This window comes from Lithobates pipiens, unplaced genomic scaffold (assembly GCF_037356315.1).
Source record: "Lithobates pipiens isolate NorthernLeopardFrog02 unplaced genomic scaffold, aLitPip1_a1.2 Scaffold_25, whole genome shotgun sequence".
In the NCBI taxonomy this organism is placed as follows: Eukaryota; Metazoa; Chordata; class Amphibia; order Anura; family Ranidae; genus Lithobates; species Lithobates pipiens.
The window spans coordinates 91,451,517-91,474,659 of record NW_027507787.1 but is presented as its reverse complement, the minus strand read 5'-3'; the positions used below and the strand labels follow the sequence as shown (position 1 = coordinate 91,474,659).

General features: G+C 43.1%; 1 protein-coding gene across 1 annotated transcript in view; it reads left to right on the top strand.

Annotated features, from left to right (window-relative positions):
* The window catches only part of SSH3 (slingshot protein phosphatase 3), a 94,255-nt gene that overhangs the window by 52,011 nt on the left and 19,101 nt on the right, over positions 1–23,143 (top strand). The window contains exons 8-12 of the mRNA XM_077454674.1: positions 1,064–1,145; positions 4,976–5,104; positions 13,471–13,517; positions 17,230–17,376; positions 22,198–22,398. Coding sequence (XP_077310800.1) covers positions 1,064–1,145; positions 4,976–5,104; positions 13,471–13,517; positions 17,230–17,376; positions 22,198–22,398 — 606 coding nt within the window. The remainder of the gene's footprint in view (positions 1–1,063; positions 1,146–4,975; positions 5,105–13,470; positions 13,518–17,229; positions 17,377–22,197; positions 22,399–23,143) is intronic.

The following is a 23,143-nucleotide window of genomic DNA, read 5'->3' as shown; positions in this document are numbered from 1 at the left end:
GGAATTGGAGTTCAAGCACTAAACTCTGCACCAATGTCAGTCCTCTAAATCCTCTTCTAGTGCAGAAGCCCTAAATACCGAAGTTTGCCTGAAAACTGTATTTTTAAAGCTTTGGCTTTGGTATCCGTTACTGCAATTATAATACCCAGTAATGGTATCGGAGGCTGCAATTATAACCACCAAGTTTGGTGTCTGTAGCCACAATTTAGAACCCCCGGGATTGGTGTCTGTAGCCACAATTTAGAACCCCCGGGATTGGTGTCTGTAGCCACAATTTTTAGAACCCCCCCAGGATTCGTGTCTGACACCAATCCTGGGATTTAGAATTGTAGCTACAATCAGTTTGTAAGTCGTTTGGTAAGCTTAAAGTGATTGTAATGTCTCCTCATTATTTTTATAGGAATTTTTTTTTATAATTACCTGCTCTCCTCTTCTTACCAGGTCCTTCTGTGCTCCTGCCCCCCTTTATGTTCAGTCAAGCAGCTTGCTGTGGGGGCACACCGAGCTGAGTCATAACTCCCCTTGTCCATTCAGACACAGAGCCCTGACCCGGCCCAGGCCCCTTTCTCTCCTGATTGGCTATCTGATTTTGGTGGGAGCCAATGGCACCGCTGCTGTGTCTCAGCCAATCAGGAAGGTACATCTCGGACAGCTGAGACACTCGTCAACATTGCTGGACAGAGATGGATCTCGGGTATGTATTAGAGGGGCTGAGGGCGGCTGCTGCACACAGAAGGCAGTAGTACAGGAACCTTTTCTAAAGTCAGTGACTTCAGTAAAGCTAATTTAAGAGAGCTCTCATTGACTAACATGTCACGTGACTTGGGGCCTTCACAAGTCGTATCCCAAGTCGCAGCAGTGCGAACCGAGCCTAACATAAGAGGAAAGTGTTCGGTAGTCCACAGAAAGCCGGGCTGATGACACTGCTTACTGAATTTCTGTCAAGTTTAATAGAGATACACTACATGTATGTATGTAAGTTTTATTTTTTTTTATTTTTTATTTTTTTGTTTTTTTTTTTGCTATATGTGGTCTCGGATATATATTTCTGTGTTAATTACAGTGGGGAAACTGAGAAGATCATCCGAAAAAAGCTGCGAGACATCTTGCGGGAAAGCGACCTTGAGAATATAACGTCTAAGCAGGTGAGTGGACGAAGATAAAAAGGAAGACACATTTACACTTCTATAATTAACTTTATGCCCAATTTACATACCAAAATAAACTTTACTTTGGTTTTAAAATCCGGAAATGACTTTTGTTACATTGTTTTAATTTAATACCCTGTTGTGTTTTTTATTATAAGCTGACAAATGGACGCATTTACACTGTGTGCACAATTATTAGGCAAGTTGTATTTTTAAGGAATAATTTCATTATTGAACAACTATAGTGCTATCGGTTGTTAATACATCTCAAACCTGAATATCTAAATTAAAAGTGAGGTTTTGGCTTTCTCAGTAGAATATCTGTGTTCACAATTATTGGGCAACTATTTGTGTGCAGAATTATGTAACTAAATGAAAAAACGAAAATGTTCTTTTCTCACTTGTCTATTTTTATCAATCACAGTGAGAATATCAAACAACTCAAAATTTTCAAATAAACATTTCTGACATTAAAAAAATTTGTGACCAATATAGTCACCCTTCTTTTCAATAACGGTCACAAGCCTTCCATTGTTGGAGTCTGTTTCTGTTGACAATCAACTTTTTCTGTAGCAGCAACCACAGCCTCCCAGTCTTTAAGGTCTGTGACAGACTCACCTGGGACAGAGGCTTTTGGAGGGGACTGAATGCATCTTGCCCACTGATTATGGGCCCTGGCATTTGGGGGAACAGTGCTCTTTGTGAGCTGTATGCCTGGGGACCTTGGAGGAGGTGTTACTTTAGATTCAGGTCCATGTTCCCCAAGACACACAGACTCTGAGATCCCTGTATATGCCCAAAGACTATTCTTGGTTCTTAATTCTGAACAATACACTATCCTTGAATGAGCTGGTCACATAGACCTGCGGAGACGGACTGTCTGGTCACCTAGGCTGCCTTAACTGCTGTGTTAATTAACATGTTAATTATGTAATTGTCTTTTAACGTGTTGCTATAGGGGAGGGGGGAGTATCCATGAGCAGCCCTACTTCATTATCTAACCCCTTGTGTTAAACATGTATAAAAAGGCTGTATTCTGTCCAATAAAAAGCATTCAAGATTCTACAAGCTATTTTCGGCTAGACTTGTATTCATTGCAGCTATCACTCTCTGATGGTCAGACTGGAGGAAGTGGGATATACTGACAGAAGCAGTCAAGCGGTGTTGGATAGGATCCGTCACAAGGACTTTACTGGCTAGCCACACAGTGGAGAACTTCGATGCATGCTATGGAGTATTGTCCTATATAAATATCATGGTCTTCTTCAAAGACGCAGACTTTTTATTTATTTATTTTTTCCTGTACCACTGCTTGAAGAAAGTGTTTTCTAAACTGGCAGTAGGTTTGGGAGTTGATTTGGTGTCCATCTTCAAACCGAAAAGATCCAACTAGCTCTTTGCTAATCATACCAGCCCATACCAGTACCCCACCTTCACCTTGTATTGAAGTGGAGCTCTGCCCATTACTGATGAAGCCACAGGCCCATCCATCTGGTCTGTCAAGAGTCGCTCTCATCTCATCAGTCCATTAAAACCTTTGAAAAAGCTGCCTTTTAGATATTTCTTTACCCAGTCTTGATGTTTCAACTTGTGTATCTTGTTCAGTGGTGGTCTTCTTTATCTTGGCCATGTCTCTGAGCACTGAACACTTTGTACTTGCAGTTTTGAATTCTGACAGCACTGGAGGATAATGGGTACCTGGTAGCTTCACGTTTTTGATTTTTCGCAAATCTTTGGCAGTTAATTTGCATCTTTTTTTTTTTTTTTCCTCAATGCTTTTTTTGTGACCCTGTTGACTATTTGCAACAAAACTTTGGTTCTGTGATCAGGCCCCAATATCTTAGCAATTTCAAGAATGCGGCATCCCTCTGAAAGACTTTTTACAATGACTTTTCACAGTCAGTAAAATCTTTTGTGGCCCATTTTGCCTGCGAAAAAGAAGCTGCCTAATAATAATCATCCACACCTTGATATAGGGCGTTGCACTACTTATGCCACACCCTCCCTCATTACACAAATACACATCACCTGATATGCTTAAAGCGGAGTTCCACCCAAAAGTGGATCTTCCGCTTTAAGTCCTTCTTCCTGGCTCCTGTTTGTGAACTGAGCTTTTGGGCTGAAAGGGGGGTGGGAGCAGATGCCCGATTTTTGACAGGTACCCACTCCTACTTCCGTTCCTGTTGCCTTAGGTGATCAGAATTGGAATTTCTCTCTTCCCCTGTGACGGACCCCCGTACTCCTGTCCACTGTATGAGCTCCCTTGCCCAGTGCCAAGACAATGCCCCATCATACAGCCCACGCAGTCACTAGTCAGGACAGTGGATAAAAGCATAAAACATTTATTGAAGAACAGATACAAGTGCATATACACCCCAGGGGACAACACCCCCCGCTTGCATAGAGACACAGGGCGGGGTACACTGTGCATCCAATAACATGAGGCACAGATAAATTCAAACATTTCTACAAATCCTATGAACAAAACCTGGGCATGCAGCCAACTTTGTCATTGGGAAGAACAGTTTAGGAAACTTTCCTCTTTCTTACACTACCTCTGGCCTTCGTGCTTGGAACATGCATAATACAAACAGTAAAAAGGGTGGGGTAACGTTAGTGACTGGCATTAAACCCCATAGATCCAGCTGGACGAAGAGTGGCTGGACGAAGAGTGGCTGCCCGGTACCTGAGCAATGAAATGCTGTATGACCAGTGACAGCAATGTTACGTCCAATGTCTGTGTTCTAAACATAGAGTACCTGGCTGGTTTAGGGGCCAGTATCCCAGTGAAGAAAAGGGACTTGGGACAGATGCTAAATGGGACTGGTACTATCACACCCAATCCCTCCCAAAGGTTTCTGGGACACATGACACATCTTAGGCTTCAGGACCAGTCACAGAGCGCAGCACCACTCGGGCATGCACAGTGGGCGCCCGACTGTGAATCTGCAAGGTGCCCATAGTGAAGATGCCTGCGGCGCTGCAGGAGAACACGGCTGGAATGGGTGGACCGCTAGATCGTTGGACAAGTGAGTGTGTGTTTATTAAAAAGTCAGCAGCTACAGCTGCGCTTTAAACTGTAAGTTCAGTCAAAAACTAATTCTAAGTCTGCTCTATGCCACATTCTAAATGGAATCTATCTAACCCTGTAAAGTAAAAACGCTATACTTGCCTATTCTGCAACCGAGTTGTGCGGAGGTGAGGACCGACAACAGCTGTGAAATGGATGGGAAGTGACCCCCATAGACTTATGGGACTTCCATTGTGGGCTGCCTCTCCTGCACCTGTCTCCACATTGAAGCCACTGCTGATACTGGGACCCGACCAGTTTGGCTGCAGAATAAGCAAGTACAGCAATTATTATTTTTTTGTTTATTTTTTTTTATATTCGCTTTAGAATGTCGCAAAGGGTGGGTTTAGCTTTAATCAGGTTTTACCTGGATTTCCACTTTAAATCCAATAAGCATTTAAGTTTCTACAGCTTGGACAATATGCATAAAAATGATTTGGTCAAAATACTCACTTGCCTAATTGTGCGCACAGTGTATATAAAGTTTTTTTTACATTATTTTCCTACACATTGTAATGATTTCTAACTCTGTACCTCTTTCCCTGTGCACACTGTCTGACAGAAGAAATTTTCAGCAGTAGCCACCTGTGAATTTTTCTCTGTGCAGGATCTGTATAAGAAAATTGACCACAAGAAAAACCATAGCATTGTTTTTATCAATATAAAAGTATTCTATAACAACCATTTTAGCCTTTTCTTTTCTTTAGATATTACTATAATAACGTGACACCTGATGCAGCTGTGTCCTCTGTTTTAGGTTCGGAATGCTCTGGAGCAGCACACCAATTGCAACCTGCAGGAGTACACAGAGTTTATTGATAACGAGATGATTATAATCTTGGCACAAATGGACCGACCCTCAGAAATCTTCCCCTACTTGTACTTGGTATAGTCTGATAGTTCTCTTACACCATGCAAAATAAATAACCATCCGCCTGCCATTTAGGCTGTAAAAATGACAGATGGGAAATGATTGGGTGTCCTGGGTAACACAGAGCACTTCCCTTTTAAGGCTACCCTGTCGCTATACTAAAATGTTAGAGCAAAGCCCTGTAAAACAATGTATTTACTTGCCTCCCCTGCAGCCTATCCCACTGAATGCTGACCACCCATGAAAAGTGTTTCCCTGAAGTTTGCTGGGAAGCTGACACTTCTGGATTGTCAAATTACCTAGTCCCCCACAGCACCCTCTAGTACTTCCTGCTGAACCCCACATTACACGATACAGTGATGTTGTAGAGGTGAGCAGGAGGAACAGTGAGCGCTTCAGAGGCAGGGCCGTTTTGAAGGCATTTGGGGGCCTCCAAGCAAAATGGACATGGAGGACCCCCGCACGCACGCACGCACACAGTGGACACAGTATATCTGACAATATCTAATCAGGAGAGCTAAAAGGAAAGATTTACCATCCCATTTCCATCTTATTGATTCTCTGCTTTGTAAAAATTTACAAAGCAGAGAAAAGACTCTACAGTAGTGTACTGTAGAGTCTTTTCTCTGCTTTGTACATTTTTGCAAAAAGCTTTAATAAATATTACCTGATTCAAAAAAGAAGCAATAAGATGGAAATGGGATGGTAAAGAAAGAGAAAATGGAAAGAAAGCTATGGTAATTGTTTTTATTATGGTCAGCAAGCTACCATATTGTTATTACTAAATGAGTCTTGACTGCCCCCCCCTTGCGTTCTTTTTAACCCCCCCTCCCTACTGCATACCACGCGGCAGGAGATTGTTTCCTGTTCCCGGCCAGCTGGACTGAAAGGAAGTGAGCACTCCGTGTGTGCACTTCCTGTCAGTCTAGCCGGGAACAGGAAACTGAATCTCCTGTACCGTGTGGACTGCAGGAGGAAGGAAGAGGAACTTCGCCACGCTACAGGCTGTCTGCAGCTTGTAGGAAGCGGCGGCCGGCATCGCGGCTGGGGCCCCAGGCCAGCTCGGGGCCCCAAGCATTTGCTTGTTTTGCCTGTCCTGACGCGACGGGCCTGTTCAGAGGACCCCACGAGGTTGACGCACCTGTGTTCTTTTTTCCCCTGGACTTCTGGGAACATTTCAAAGAGAAGTGTTTAGTGGCATGGGCAGCAGGAAAGGTAAGTGTTTTTGTTTTTTCATACAGGCATCTGGTTTTCTCATAATGTTAAATTTAGTGACGGGGTCTCTTTAATCTCGTTATCTGATTGTACCCCCTTTTATCACCTGTGTATTTTGAGCTTTCATTATTGAAGTTACTACAGTCAGATTGTTTGCAGTTACCAGGTAAGAGTTGTGTTCAGCTCTTTGGTCACAGCAAGCATATAATGTGAAAGTGGGTACGGTCATGTATGTGTAAAAAATAGCCTGTGTAAAGCTGGGTACACACGGGCCAAAAATCAGACAGTGTGTATAGCAGGAAACCATCATCCGATCAGCACTTGTAGCCAATGGCTGCAAGCGCTGATCAAAGTGTCCTTGTGGCGGGGGGGGGGGGTCCCCGTCCCGTCCCGTCCCCCAAAACAATAGCACAGCAGGAGCAGATCGCCGCACTAACATCACTTGGTTAGCATGACAAACTCATTAAATTATTATTTATTTTTTTTTTTCTTTCAGCCCGCTGGTTTGAAAGAAAAAAACTTAACATTTGTACTAGGTTTTCATCTATGCCCTTGGGCAGAAGTGCACAGCACATTAGGGCATACATCAACTGGCTGATCTAAAAGGAGTTGGTGTATGAAAATGTAAAACCCTAATTTTGACATCATGCATCACTGTATACATTTTTCTTGAGTAGATTGTTTGTTTGTTATTTTGTGAATGTTTTTCAAAAATTCTTACCTGGCGATTCTGACAGTAACAGAATTTTTCCTTTAGAAAAATGACAATGCGAAGCCACTGGCATGCAGTTATCAGCAGTGTTGTCAGCCTTGAGGCCTGGTTCACACCTATGCAGGTTGTAGTTTGCATATTCCAGCTGCATTTTACATTTTTTCAATACGCGTCATTGATCCATTGACGTCTATGGAACCAAAAACCAGATTAAAGTCCCAGGCCCTTTCAATAAAATGCATAGATGTAGACGTGACCCATAGGAAATCATGTTAAATGGACTGTGGTATGTTTCTGCAAAACTGAAAACACACTAAAAAATGCATAGGCGTTAACCAGGTCTTAATGCACACTGCTTTAGTTGGCTACATATATGCTCACACAGACAACGCTGCTGATAATTTCAGTGGCTTAAGGTTATCCTGAAACAGGAAGTTCTGTTACTAGCAAGATCTCCAGGTAAGAAATTTGTAACCAATTCATAAAAATATGAATGAATTAAATTGCATAGTGTGAGACATGGGGTTGATTTACTAAAACTGGAGCGTGCAAAATCTGGTGCACCTCTGCATAGAAACCCATCAGCTTCCAGGTTTGTTCTCAAAAGCTGTAGTTGGAAGCTGCCTACCTACCATGCACAGCTGCACCAGATTTTGCACTCTCCACTTTTCGTAAATCAACCCCATGACATGAAACTTACAGAAAAATTGATTTTGTTTTTATGTAAACTTAAAAGCCCGCTCCCCTTCTTCTTCTTTTTTTTTTTTTTTTTTTTTTTTGTGTGTAGCCGAGACAACCCAGTGTACATTGGGTTGTGATTGGAAGTTCTTCAGAGCACACAGTGCAAAGAATCTTAGACCCCTTTTACGCTAGCGGAGCCTGCCTGCTCAGCATGTTATCTCTCCGCTGATCACTGCTTAGCAAACGGATGATAAGTCTGTGTTTTGCTCCACTGATGCTGAGTGGACACTGACACAGTCCGCTGTTTTCTATGGGCTGTCGGATGGACATGGACCGACTGTCATCTCAATCCGATCTGCCAGATAGAACCATGTTCTGGATCAACTGTGGGTATAGAATTGGGTATATGGGATTGCATGATATTATTAATTATATATATATATATATAAATATTTTTTTTTTGGGGGGGGTTGAACTGGATGGACTTGTCTTTTTTCAACCTGACTAACTGTTTTCAGCAGGTAGAATTTAATTGGGTGTCAACGGACACATGTCTGATAACATCCGCTGCTCCATAGAGAGCAATGGATGGTCCAATTCCATCTAAAAAAAAAACTGACAGGTGGACCCGATCAGCCCATCTGTGTAAAAGGGGCCTTACTGAGATGCTTTGTACTACACTAGCCAAAACAACCAGCACTGTTCACAAAGTGGGACTGCTGCTCATAGGATTTAATGCATCTTATAAGCAATGGGACTATTTTAGCTATGCTGGACACCTTTTGATGCAGCTGTTGCTCTGTCAGCCATTTACACCTGCCCTTGAAGTGTATGTAAACCCTAGAAACCAATTTCTTATTTCTTCGTTCTGGTCTGTTTAATATAGTTAGAAGCATTTTGTTATATTTGTTTTATAGATGCAAAAAAAAAAAAAAAAAATTTTGAAATTTTGAGTTGTCCTGTGTCCTCTGCATACTTCTTTTGTTAGCTCAAAGGGCCCTCCTAATTCTTATGTTGAGAGATCTGGAAGTAGAAGTTTACCAAGAGACAAGTGGGTAGGGCTGGTGCTGCTCAGTCCGCAAAAATGCTGTGTGTTTTCTGCCCACAACAAAGCTTAGGAGACAATTTTTCAGATGTCTAAATCAGTTGTTCCTATATTGAACAGTGAGAGCCTTTCATCTTGGGGTGCCTCCTTTCAGTGCACAAGGATGCATCTATCCCAGATTTTACTGTACCTCCTTATAGCAGATTAGCAGATAGAAATCTGTCTGCATGTACTCTTCCCCTTTCTTGAGTCCTTGATGCTGGAAAATGGTTTCTCTTCCAGTTCTTTGCACTTTTTGTATTACTAATGCTGCTAAGAGGAGTTGGTTTACCAGGTTCCCCTTCTGGGATCATCTGCCCTGCTTGTTTGACCAGGTTTATCCCTGGTGTCATTCATTTGTCAAAGTCCTTTTTCCATCAACCCTTCATTCAGGTGTTGATTCTAGTAAGCTAGCCTGTAATGTTTGCCTTGGGCACTGGATCCTGCATTTGGTACTCCCCTTGGAATGTGGTGTAACGAGTAGTTAGCTGCTAGCAGTGGTGGCCCGTGCATTGTTGGCACACAGGCACCGCCCTCCCTATTCATGTGCCCGGCCCCTTTCAGGATGCACTTCGTCCCGATCGAAATTTTCACACTAATGTTCCTCCCTGCCAAACGGCAGGCAGGTCAGTTATACCTGTCTCCCGATTGGCCAAAGCATTAGGAGATCCTATTGGATGCCTATCGGTTTGGAGGAAGAGGAGACGAGCGGACATAGGAGCTGCAGTAACCGCTTCCCACATAGAGGGAGGAGAGCCCCGTCACTCCAGGAGAGGAGTGGTAAGTGCCGCTTGACCAGCCGCGCACGCGGGGGGGGGGGGGGGTTGGTTTGGGTGGTGTGTGTTAGTGAAGTGACAGCGGAGCCTGGCTCCATTTGATGGGGTACAGTGAGGCTGCAATTGATGGGGGGGGGGGGGGTTCAGTATTTTTCAGTCTGTTTGCGCCCCCCCCTAAAATTTGGAGCACCAGCTGCTAGTGCTATACATGTCAATTTTTGTAGTACCCAGCCCCCAAAGACCCAAAGAGGCTGGTTGTACTGAAGTTGATTGCTGGATAGCATAGATAGATAGATCAAAATGTGTCTGGTTACTACTAAACAGGCTGAATTTCAGTCAGTCTATGTCCGGCTTAATTCTTACTCTAATGCCTTGTACACACGGTCGGACTTTCCAAAGGAAAAAGTGCAATCGGATCTTGTTGGAAAACCCGATCGTGTGTGGGCTCCATCTGACTTTTTCCGTCTGAATTTCTGACACAGTTTGAGAGCAGAATCTAAAATGTTCCAACAACAAAATCCGATCGTTTAAATTCCGATCGTGTGTAGACAATTCCGACGGACAAAGTGCCACGCATGCTCAGAATAAATTGCAAGGCAAAATCTATTGGCTACTCGCCCATTTATAGTCCTGTCGTACGCGTTGTACGTCACCGCGTTCTGAACGATAAGATTTTCCGCCAACTTTGTGTGACTGTGTATGCAAGACAAGTTTAGGCCAAAATCCATTGGAAAAAATCTGATGGATTTTGTCGTCGGAATGTCTGACCGTGTGTACAGGGCATTAGGCTCAGTTCACACTGGTGCAATGCGAGGACCCTGCAAACCCAGTGCGGGTTCCCGCATCGCACCTGAATCGCACCTGAATCGCACAGTGGTTCACACTGAGATCTGCAAACCACTGGGGGTGTCAATGTAAAGTTAACGACACCCCCAAATCAGATCGCAGTAAGAACTGTGAAATGGTGCCGGAGTCAAATGGCATGGGTGAGAACATCCAATGCGATCCTATTCCAGTGTGGCCCAAAAAAGGGTCCTGCCCCATTTTGTGCGAATGTGACTTCAGCCATACAATTTTTGTATGGCAAAAATTGCATCACGCAAACATCACATGCCATCTTCACAGCAATGGGGTGCGAATCACTTGCGATGTCTGGCATTGCACCAGTGTGAACCGAGCCAAAAGCCTCGTTCACGCGATCAGATTATCGGACTCATTTTCATCCGTTTTTTTGTTGCATGCTAGTCTCCTGTCGAAAGTGAAGAGGTTACTTTCATACAAAAAATCTCATATGACAGAATTCAACTTCAGAAGTGATTTCATGTGTTGAAATGTTTTGTATATATTTTTTCGTTTCAGAGTATGCGTGGTCTTGCTCTTACAAATTTTTTGGCCTAAAATCGGACGTTGTGTTCATGTACAATAACAATTTTATGGCCTGCACATACAATTTTTGTCATCCGAAAATTCGTAATCAGCTGTCGAAAGCACCATACTAACGATCCGAAAATCGGTAGATCATTTGTTGGACTAAATTTTACTTCCGATTTTCTTATCGTGTGTACAGGCCTTTAGACACAGAACAGACAACCTATCTGGCTAAGGCAGATCTCGCTGCATCTATATCTGATATATTTGTAAAACTCTCTGCTCTTCTACAGAGTTCAGTCTCTTTGAGGAAGGTGAACTGGCCGCCGTATTTTGATCCATCTATGGCTAGTTTAGGCTTATATTGAATAGACAAATATAGTGCCTTGCAAAAGTATTCCCCCCCCTTGTCATTTTCGTGTTTTGTTGTCTCACAACCTGGAATTAACATGGATTGTTTGAGGATTTGCATTATTTAATTTACAGAACATACCCACAACTTTGAAGATATGTTTTATTTTTATTGTGAAGCAAACAAATAGGACAAAATAACAGAAAAGGTTAATGTGCATAACTATTCACCCCTCTAAAGTCAATACTTTGTAGAGCCACCTTTTGCAGCTATCGCAGCTCCAAATCGCTTTAGATAAGTCTCTGAGCTTTCCACATCTTACCACTGGTATTTTTGCCCATTCCTCCTTCCTCCTAGCAAAATTGCTCCTGCTCCTTCAAGTTGGATGGTTTGTGCTTGTGAACAGCAATCTTTAAGTCTGACCACAGATTTTCTATTGGATTGAGGTCTGGGATTTGACTAGGCCATTTCAACACATTTACATAAACCACTCAAGTGTTGCTTTAGCAGCGTGTTTGGGGGTCATTGTCCTGCTGGAAGGTGAACCTCCATCCTAGCCTCAAATCACACACCAAGTGGTACAGGTTTTTCTCAAGAATATCCCTGTATTTACCACCATCCATCTTTCCCGCAACTCTGACCAGTTTTCCAGTTCCGACTGCTGAAAAACGGGGATGGTGTTCTTTGGGTGATGTGGTGTGTTGGGTTTGCGCTAGACATGGTGTTTTCTTTGGCCAAAAGGTTCCATTTTAGTCTCCTCAGACCAGAGTACCTTCCTCCATACATTTTGGGAGTCTCTTGCGTGCCATTTTGTTTTTTGTTGAAAGTAATGGCTTTCTTCTGGCCACTTTTCCATAAAGCCCAACTCTATGGAGTGTACGGCTTATTTTCGTCCTATGTACAGATGCTCCAGTCTCTGCTGTGAAACTCTGCAGCTCCTCAAGTGTTACCTTAGGTCTCTGTGCTGCCTCTCTGATGCCCTCCTTGCCCGGTCCGTGAGTTTCTGTGCGGCTGTCTCTTGGCAGGTTTGCTGTTGTGCCATGTTCTTTCCATTTCGTTATGATAGATTTGATGGTGCTCCTAGGGATCAGACCATGAAAGATTTGGATATTTTTATTTTTATTTTATTTTATTTTTTATACCCTAACCCTGACTTGCACTTCTCAACAACATTATCCCTTACTTGTTTGGAGAGTTCCCTGGTCTTCATGTGTTGGGGCCTTTCAAAAAGGGGTGTGTGTGTGTGTGTGTGTGTGTGTGTGTGTGTGTGTGATGACGGATCATGTGACACTTAGATTGTACACAGGTGGACATAATTTTACTAATTATGTGTCTTCTGAAAGTAATTGGCCACACCAGAGCTTTTTATGGGCTTCATAACAAAGGGGGTGAATATATACTCGCATGCCAATGATCAGTTTTTTATTTCTGAAAGTTTTTTTTATATATTTTTCTAATTTTACTTCATCAATTTAGACTAGATGTGTATACAAGTCCATTTCAAAGAAAATAATCCCAACTGTGAAAGAAATATTGTGACATCCATCCGTATAGAAACAATGTGTCAAAAGCCAACCATCACCAGGTGAAATGCCCGCTCACCTCTTTCTATGACCCATTACAGGTCCTATTGCGCCTTTTAGATCCTGTCTTGTGGGATTGGTGTACCTCCTGGATGGATCACCTCCTCTTGTGCTCTACTATTTAATTAGGGGAACCTTGGCTAGGAATCAGGTCTCCTCTGCTGCCAGTTCCAGCAAAGTTTCCTCTCTCCTTCCTCCCGACTCACCTCTCCTATTTATATTGTTTCATTTTAGAACAGTAGTGTGTGTGTGTGTGTGTGTGTGTGTGTGTGTGCGCTATGACCATGGTTTTAATTGCTAAAATCTTAATTTATAGTAGAGTAGTGGTAGGCTGGAACCTCAATGGGCTTTTTTATAGCAGCATGTGCCTCCCGTTGCAGCTTTTTCCCCAGTTCCTCACTTGTAAAACCCATTGTCAGCTGGACAGAAATGGAGGAAAAATCGAACAGAGCCCGAGATGGCAGTAAAAACCAAACTGGATTTCTTATAAATATTTTTGGCTTGATATTTGCTTTAAAAGAATCACTCAAATGATTTTACCTGGGAACTTGGTTCTGTTTGTGTCCATACAGAGTTCTAAAGCTCATGCTGTGTTTTTGGGTTATTTCAGGGTTCAGAATGGAATGCTTCAAATCTGGAAGAGCTTCAGAGGAATAGGTAAGACCTGGCTGCTTATTTTACTGGAAATAATCAGCCTTATGTATATAATGTTCTTGGTCTTTGGTACACCGGGTTGCTCCTGTCAGTAATCCAAAAATGAAGTGCTCTGTACTAGCTGCTGATATGTAGACAGAATACCCAGAACCTATGAAATGTCGCCTTTTATTTCATAAATGTGCTAGGGCCAGTTTGTCTCTAGGCCCAAGCCCCTTGTGTGTCTTGTCTAGTGCACACAGCATCAATACCTTTTCTTTAAATGTTGCTTCTGCTGCTATTCTAAATGTATATTAAAATTTATATAGGATTTATATGGAGCCAACCGTTTTCATAGTGCTTTCAAAAGAAAGGTAGACAGTATAGTTACAGTAATCTTCAAGATTAGGGTTGGGAGGGCTTGCTCATGCTTACAGTCTAAAGCAGGAGACTCCAAACTTTCTAAACAAAGAGCCAGTTTACTGTCAGACTTTAGGGGGGCCGGACTTTGGCCATTAGGAGTAGAAATAGTGGGAGTAAACAGTGCATCTTTGATAGTAGGGAGAGGAATGGTGCTCCATCGTTGGTGTCATTGGGAGGAATAGCACCTCATCGATGGTGTCATTGGGAGAAATCGTGCCACATTGATGATGTTGGTGGAATAAGTCATACCACATGGATGGTGCCGGTGGGATGAATAGTGCCCCGTCGTTGGGGTCAGTGGGATTAATAGTGCCCCGTCGTTGGGGTCAGTGGGATGAATAGTGTCTCATTGTAGATATTAGTAGCAGGAATTATGTCACATTGTTGTAGTCAGAGGAAATTTACCCTAAAGACAAGCAAAGGGCAGTTTGGAGACCACAAATCTAAAGGACCAAGATCAGGGCGATATGTGACCAATTATAAACAAGGCTAAGGATAAATCAAAGAAAAAAAGCAAGCTTAACTTACTGACCAGCCCGCAGACAACCAAGTAAACCTGTCTAACAGTATGCATTAAAAGCAGGGGTTTGGTCTGCACACATTTGCAAATGTATGCATAGGTACCACAGATATCAGGGTGACTTGACAAGGCTCTGTGGCTTAACACTAACTTATAAGTGCATTCTGATGGATAGGTGAGAGCAGGTGGACTGAAGGGGAGCCACCCCTTCTTAAAGGTACAGGGGCACACTAGACACCCAGCATGTAGCTCAATGGCTGCAAAGGTGTTGATGCATTGCCTGACCAAAAAAAACACAACAGTAATACAAAAAGGTTACGCCACTTGCCCCCATCTATAACTGGCTATCACGGTAAGAAGCTAAGGAAGGCTAACAGTTATTAACAAGGCCAAGGATAAATCCAAGGAAAAAACCAAGCTTAACATACCGACCAGCCCGCAGACAACCAAGTGATATGTGACCAAGTCTGTGTTTGCTTTGAATTTAGAAACACTGATTCCAGTCCAAAAGCACAACCCCAGTGAACTTTATAGCTGTCTGTAAGTGTGGCATGCTGATTACTACTATAAAATGAATATTCTTCCCACTGATCACCAATGTAAGATACTTTCTTCACTCTGACCTCAATGATTTTATTTTAGCTAGGGTACCCTGGAATCTGAAAGTTATTTCAAGGTTTCCTCTGAAGTAAAAAGGTTGAGAAAGGCTGGTCTAAAGTGTGTGTGTGTGTGTGTGTGTGTGTGTGTGTGTGTGTGTGTGTGTGTGTGTGTGTGCGCGCGTGTGTGTGTGTGAGAGAGAGAACTCTTTAGTCTATGCTCCAGAATGTAAGGAACTGCTTGCCATGCACACTCGTCTACTCGACTACTTGTCTATCAGGCAGGGTGCACTGTGCACAGCAGGCTGACAATTCTGATGTTAATCGCAGTAGCTTAGAGGTGTCCGCCTAAAACAGGAAGTGCTGTTACTGGCAGGATCCAGATGAGAAACTTTGCAAAAGATTTACAAAAAAAAAGTTTAACGAGAAATTCCAGGTATGGTATATTTGTACTTTGTTATGTAGCGCCGGGCTCCTGAAGAGCATGCGCTATGTTTTTAAAGTTAAAACTTTACCCAAACTACAGTTTGGTTTGAGTCTATTTGTCTAAATTTGATTTCTGTGTCAGTCTGACGGGACTGTGAGATGTTCAGCCTGGCCACAGGGGGCGCTGTCTTGGGTGGCAGGCGTGGAACATGGTCTGGTCAGGCGCTTAAGTTGCTCTCTTTCAGAGCCAGGTCAGTGGGAGTGGCCCTCTTGCTGTGTCCTCTGGGGGGGGGTATTTAAGATGTGGACGTCGTGTAGTTCGGGGTTCTGGTCCAGTATGAAGTGCTGATTACATGGTCCTGGTCCTCCTGACCAGCCCCCAGGAAGGCTATGGCCTGGGGTGCGGTTCCACCCATCTTTAATGCCTCGGGGATGGCTAGCCCAAGGCATGGAAACTAGAGGAGGATTCTGAGGTGGATGGGTGTCGTCTTTGGTTCGGGAGAGACCCATTGGACTTTGCGCATTCCAGGGGAGGACTTTTTAGAAGAACACCACGCACGGGGGGTTTTCTTAACAAGAGCCTGGAAGGGCTGAAGTAACCAAGAGAATCCGGACTTGTGGATATCGCCAAGTAGGCTGAAAGATCCAGGTATCCTACAAGTGTTCTACAGCTTAGTTTCCTACGTGTTCTGCAACAAGGTCGGTGTTAAAGACTTTGTTCCTGAGCAAACACCTTGTTGGCTGCTAGGCCTTGTGAGAGAGGGATTGTCCAACCTGAGTGTTCATCCAGCTGCGAATGTATATTCTCTGGATGCAGTGAAAGTAATAAAGTTACTTAACGTTTATAGACTTTGACATTGAGAGTACCTGAATTCCTTTCCAACCCTCTGATCCCAAGTTAGACTGTTCAGTGGTTGAAGTTTGCATATAAAATCCATTTAATTGGATCTATTGTTAGCTTTTAGGTGCACCAGCACTAGTAGTATGGTATATACATTGGCCCAAACTGGATCAATGTAACCATGTATAAATATACCAAACCTGAAATCATCTTTAAGAAATCCGTATGCAGCGGGATATGATGCCAAACGCTCTGAAAATTTGACTTTGGATTTAAATGCACTATGGGTACTAGGCTCTAAATCACACCTGGCACACCGCAGTAATAAGTCTCTTGTAGTCTCCTGAATGTCTTGGTGACAGATGTGAAAGCATAAATGATAGAAGTAAAGTGGTGAGCACAGACACATCCAGCCTTGTTAGTAATAGCAGTGGTTTTCAGATGCATGCTGTTGGGTTGCAGATGCAGAACCACACACATCTCTACTTTCACTTCATCATTGCTTTGCATTAAGAAGTGTGATAATCTACCATGGCTTAAATTATCCAAACCCAAAAGAAAACCATATTAGGCTTACTTTGCCTTTGATGTGGTGGCTGCATTTGTTTTTTATTTGTTAATGTTTTTCCCTAACACACTTCCAGTCCCTAGGATGACAGCATTGGTACCCAAGGACAGGACTACAGAACACCCCACTCCTCTTCTCCATAACATGGGGAGTTGTTCTGTAGTCCTAAAAACTTTCTGCTAACTTTGTTTGAGATGGGACTGCAGAGTCCATGGGATAGCAGAGGATTTCTATCAGGATTCATTTTATTTAATTTTTTTCACAATTGAACACTTCATAAGGCTTAAGGAGAGCAAATATGAGAACTTTATTGTTGCAGTTTTACATATTTTTTAATACTTTTTTTTTTCTTTCTTTTCCAGGGTTACTCAAATACTTAACGTCACCCGAGAAATTGACAACTTCTTTCCTGAGACTTTTAAATATCTGAATATTAGAGTTTTAGATGAGGAGAGCACCAACCTTCTACCATACTGGAAAGAGACACACAACTTTATTTCCACTGCCAAGTAAGTCGAATGTTCATGCAAAAAAGTGTTTTTTAACCCTTTCACTGCCACTGGCTTAAGAAATAGGGTGGTACAGAACCATTTGGCCAGTTCAGTGAGTATGCATTTATAACAAAACTATCCCCCAGATGCTGCTGAATTAAAGAATAACTGTGATCAGCAGCTGACATGTCGGAATTACTGAAGCTTGGGAACGATGTTGTCAAGCAGGCTGAAGTATAGGGATAATGCAGATCACCGACTGAGATGGTCACAGAAAGCAAGCTGGATCAGCAACATGCAGGCGAGACGTATCAAAAGCTGGTTTACAGTTGGGGGACAGGCCGGTCAGCAATATGCAGGCGTGAAGTATCAACAGCAGCTTTGTAGGTCAGCAATATGCAACTAAGCCGTGTGTAATTGTGCAGAGAAAGCCTGTTAACGCCATCATTGCAAGGAGACTCCACAGGGTGAGTATAAGTAGTAGCATAATATTCAGCTTGGAGGACCTTCACGGGAGAGAGGGGTGACTGGGATTGGGGGGGGGGGGGGGTTAGTTGTGGCAAGTCCAGAGTCCAGAGTTTGGGCTTTAACTCAACATTTCTCCCGCTCCTCTCAGATGTTAACATGGTAGGACATTATTATCCTGAGAACAATCAATAATGAAGTTACACCTTAACCACTAGTCACTTTTATTTTGCACCTTCTCATTTCTGACTTGACATTCCCATCATTTTTCTAGCTTGAATGGCTGTCTTGCTTCCCGCAAAGGAGGTTACGGGTAGAAGTACCTCTGTTTTCTGCCTGCTTTCCTGGTTTGACTTCTACTTATCCTGGGATCTTCTCTAGTCTGCTGCCTTCCCCAATACGCCACAGGGTTCGTTCTCCATCTCGCTTTGCTGCATGCTTTGGATCCAGTTTATGTTCAGAATGTGTTTTTTGTGGTTTGTGTGTGTGCGTTTTTTCCCTTTGTTGTGTTCTTTCGTGAGTTACTAGATTTCAAGCAAACATCTGTTTCTTTTCATTTTTGTTTTTACACTCAATACTTTTTTGTTCAGTCAGGTTCTTTTACGGTATGTATTTTTTTCACTCTTTACATTTGCATATCCCACATGCCTAAAATTATAGCCAACTACTGTCCTGTAACAAATTTCACACTTTCTTAGTCTGTAAGTAGTGGAGGATGAATAATCTTATTTTAGAATTACACCAATCAGCCATAACATTTTTACCACCTACAATTAAGTAGGTCCCCCTTTTAGCTGCCAAAACAGCCCTGATCCCTTGAGGCATGGACTCCACTAGACAAAGCATCACACTGCCTATACCAGCTTGCTTTCTTTCCATAGTGCATCTTGGTGGCATCTCCTCCCCAGGTGAGCAATGCACACAACTGGCTATCTGCAAGATGTCAAAATGTCTTCCATTGCTCCATGGTCCAGTTCTGATGCTCACATGCCCATTGTAGGCACTTTCAGCTGTGGACACAGGTCCGCATGGGCACCCTGACCGATCTGCAGCTATGCAGCCCCATACACAATAAACAGTGATGCACTCTGTGTTCCGACATCTTTATATCAGAACCAGCATTCACTTTTTCAGTAATTTGAGCTACAGTAGCTCTTCTATTGGATCAGACTACACAGGCCAGCCTTCCCTCTCCATATCCATCAATGATTCTGTCACTGTTTCACCAGTTCGCCTTCCTTGGACCACTTTTCCTGACCACTGCAGACTGGGACAATTCCATAAGAGCTGCAGTTTTGGAGTTGCCTAGCCATTTGAAATTTTGCCCTTGTCCGAGTCACTCAAATCCTTGTGCATATAAAGACCTCTATGGAGCAGAAATCGCATCTGTTGGCTCAGCTGTTAATGTGGATTAACCATAAGTGCCTAAGCAGCAATGGTGGAATGGACTTCCATAGTAAAGGGAATGTTCAGAAATGGGGTAGTGAGATTAGGGAGTGAGGAGGATGGGAGGGCGGGAACAGAAATTGAGAGGCTCATATTGCTAGTTGCATCAAATGGTTGGGGGATGGTCAAATCTAGATGGGTTGACATGGGTTGTGTAGGTTTGCCAAACTCAAAGAAACGTGGGACGGGCTAATATTTTGGCCGTGGCTTAATATGTTTGAAACTTGTATTGAATCCATAAGGAACAATAAGGTTCTTATGATGTTGTTCTTGCTCAAAGACTCTGGATTTCTTGCACTGAAGGAATCGAACAAGCAGGAAACAAAGATATTTTAGATGGATTGGTTTCTCTATATATAATATCCAAGGGTAAACCAATAGGTCTCTGTTCCTTCTATGCTTCATTACTCATTACCATATCCCACTATAAGTCTGATATAATGTTTCAACTGTTTGTACAAGGGGCGTTGGCATTATTTAATGAGCAAGTATTGAACGTGGTTATACACAGCACATCAATTCAATGAAAGACTGATTCAGTTGTTGGCAACTATTGATCAGTTGAATCATTTAATATGGAACCAAAATCTTCTGAGTGGAATAAGCTCACTTTATGGCACTTGCATACAAGTGTGCCCTTATCCAGCACAGACAGATTCAGACTCAGTTGCCACTTCACCGCCTGCCATCTTTACCTCCCTTTTTTTGGGTCCACTGTCGCTTCTCTTCACCTGCTGGGCAGCCAGTAATGATGCAACTCTGCACACACACACACGGGAGTTGCATAGTTCTCAACAACTGGCTCCAGAAGCCAGGAATGTATACTGTACGGCTCTTGGCCCGTGCAATGAATGTTGAAGAGATAGGACGGAACGTTACACTCCAAAAGAACAACCCAGATGTGAAGAAAAGTAAAAGCGGCTTTGGCTCAATTCCTCCATGATCACAAATCCCCCCCCCCCCCCCCCCGGAATCATGTCGCCCCACCTACAGTGCCTAGTTCTCTATGATGCAAAATGGGTTGGGGGCATGATCTAGGCTGGGTCAGCCTGAAGCTGATTTTAGGCTCCATTTACACTTGAGTGATCTGCAGTGATAGCTACTGCTCTTCTTCTTTTTTTCTTTTTGTAGCAGCACCTCGGCTTCAAAGAAGCTCATACCTAATTTTGGCACAGAGCCAGGAGCATTTGGTTGCGATTTGTCGCTCGGTTTCGCCCGTGATCCGGAGCGCTCAGGTGTGAAAGGCGTTTTACTCTTCATTACTTCTGGGCTGTACTGTTGGAGTGCAGTTCCAGCCTTCTCCTTTCCATTTGTGTATACATAGCTGGGACGGGCTCTATTAACGCCGGCACCCTAACAGTAATGTAATTCACTGGAGTATCACAGGATAACTGTTTGGAGCGGCACCTGAAGTCTATGTGGTTCTTGGTCATAATGAAAAGATTGAGAAGTCTTTTTGACAGAATAGACTTTGCATGTCCATAATATACTAAGCTAGGTTAGGACCAGTAAAACAAGAAATTGTTCTTTACACGTCCTTGCAAAGAAGCGCTTTGCTTCCGGTGCTTGAGGTTGTGTGTCTTTTGGCTCCAGTGATGGAAATCCAGCCCTGGGTGGCTGAAGTTAAGAACATATACACGTATACACATATTTACTGAAAAAGTCCCAGAGAAATGGCAGAATCACCTAGCCAGCATCCAGACATAGCTGGAATATTCAGTTTTAGCCAAAAGACCCTTTAAAAATAAGCTTGGGAATTTTTACTAAATACATGTAGACCTCATGGGCTTTTCTTATACCTAAAATGCTTTAAGGTTTAACTCCAAACAGCTAAGTACACATATATACATTTAAGGGAGCCGTATTATCTAAAAGTGGATTTATATTTTTGTCTATCCAGTCCTCATAATTACTCAGCTCTTACACAATATTCTACAATGCAGTGCCAAGTGAAGGTTCATGTACAGTTAGGGACTTTTCCCAACCTACTGACTGGACAGTTGAAGAGTATCAGCAGATTGAGGGCATCTTTCTGCTCATTGTACCCTATCCTCCTGTCTGCATGTTCCTCTGCAGACTTGCTTGTCCCTACCTCTCTGAATCTGAGTGCTGCTGTACAGTGTTTTTTTTGTTTTTCAAACTTTTTCCAGTCAAGGCACCCTTTAACATTAGACAATCTCGAGGCACCCCTCAAAATTATAGACAGTGTTGGGGCGCCTCATTCTAAAATGAAATGAGATATAGGATTGTATCAATCAAACTTTGAAAAGTTGTGGGGAAACTAAAATATATGTACCGGTATATTTAGATAAAATGGGAGTATAGAAGATGCATGTGTTTTGCAATTATTATTTTTCGGGGGAGGGGGGAAATTAGGGCCTTCCAGTAAAAATAAATGATATACTTCCCGAAGATATTCTCCACTCCAAGTTGACAGTTAACCAGGGCCCTCAACAAAGTCTGTCCATTGCTCTTCATTCCCACTCCTTGGTTGATGAATTTCATATGTTAACAGTCCCAAATGGAAGCCATTTATCATTTTCCAGTCTTTAGGCCCTGAAGAAGGGGTCTGACCCTGAATCATGTTGGATCTTTTTACTTTTCCAAATATGAGTTTTATAAAGACCAGAAGTCCTTGAGACCTTTCTTTCCAGCGCTTCCCTCAACAAGTATCACGTTGTTTTTTTATTAGTATTTGTAGCACACTACAGTCATGGAAAGTATACACGGTATTCTCAGGTTCACCAGCATGTCATGCAGACTTTGGAAATATGTAAGCACTGGGGATTCTCCCACACAATATGATTCATACAGGGTTTTTCCACCTTTCTTGATTAATGCCATGAAGGAAATGATTGTATGTAGTAGAACCTTCTCTCTGAGGTCGGTCACATTATACATCATCCCTTCCTCCTTTCTTATCCACAGACGCCAGAATACCTGTGTCCTTGTACACTGCAAGATGGGGGTGTCCCGCTCGGCCTCCACAGTGATTGCTTATGCCATGAAGGAGTACGAATGGACGTTGGAACAAGCTTTGAAACATGTCAAAGAGAGAAGGAGCATCGTCCAACCAAATGCTGGATTCCTGCGACAGCTGCAGACATATCAGGGCATCTTGGGAGCAAGGTGAATAGCTGTTTTAACTATAACAAGAAAAATAAGAAATAATATGGGCTGCAAAGAGCAGGACTGTCACCATAAATTGCAGCATACATGAGCTACAATGTGGCAGGAACACTTTAACCACTTCCCACCTGGCCAATGCACATATACAGCCGGGTGGGAGCCGTCTACTCCTGATAGGACGTTCAGGAACGTCCATCAGGAGGAGCGGGATCGCGCGCGTGCCCGCGCAGCGGTGCGATCCCGATGCGCCTGTGTCACCGGGACACGGCGCATCTCAGATCGGCAGGAGGGCTCTGTGATTGGCCCTCCTGATCACATGACGGCCGTGTCCAATCACGGCCGTCATGTGATGTAAACAAACAGCCGGTTGCTAGGCAATCGGCTCCTCCTCTCCTCACACAGAAGTCATCGCTGAGGAGAGGAGAGCAGATTGCTGCAGCCGGCTGATGATCAGTGAGTATGAGCTGTTTTTTACAGCTTTTTACTCACTGATCTTCAGTCTAGTGTAAACACACAACACACCACACAGTATAAACACAGTCCCCACATATGTCCCCATAACACACATGTCCCCAAAACATACATGTCCCCAAAAAATAAAAACTCATGTCCCTAATAATAAAAACATGTCCCCCACATATGTCCCACTAAAATCACTTGTCCCAATGATTATGTGCACACATATGTACGTGATCACCTGCACACATATGTACATGATCATTTGCGTACATATGTCCGTGATCAC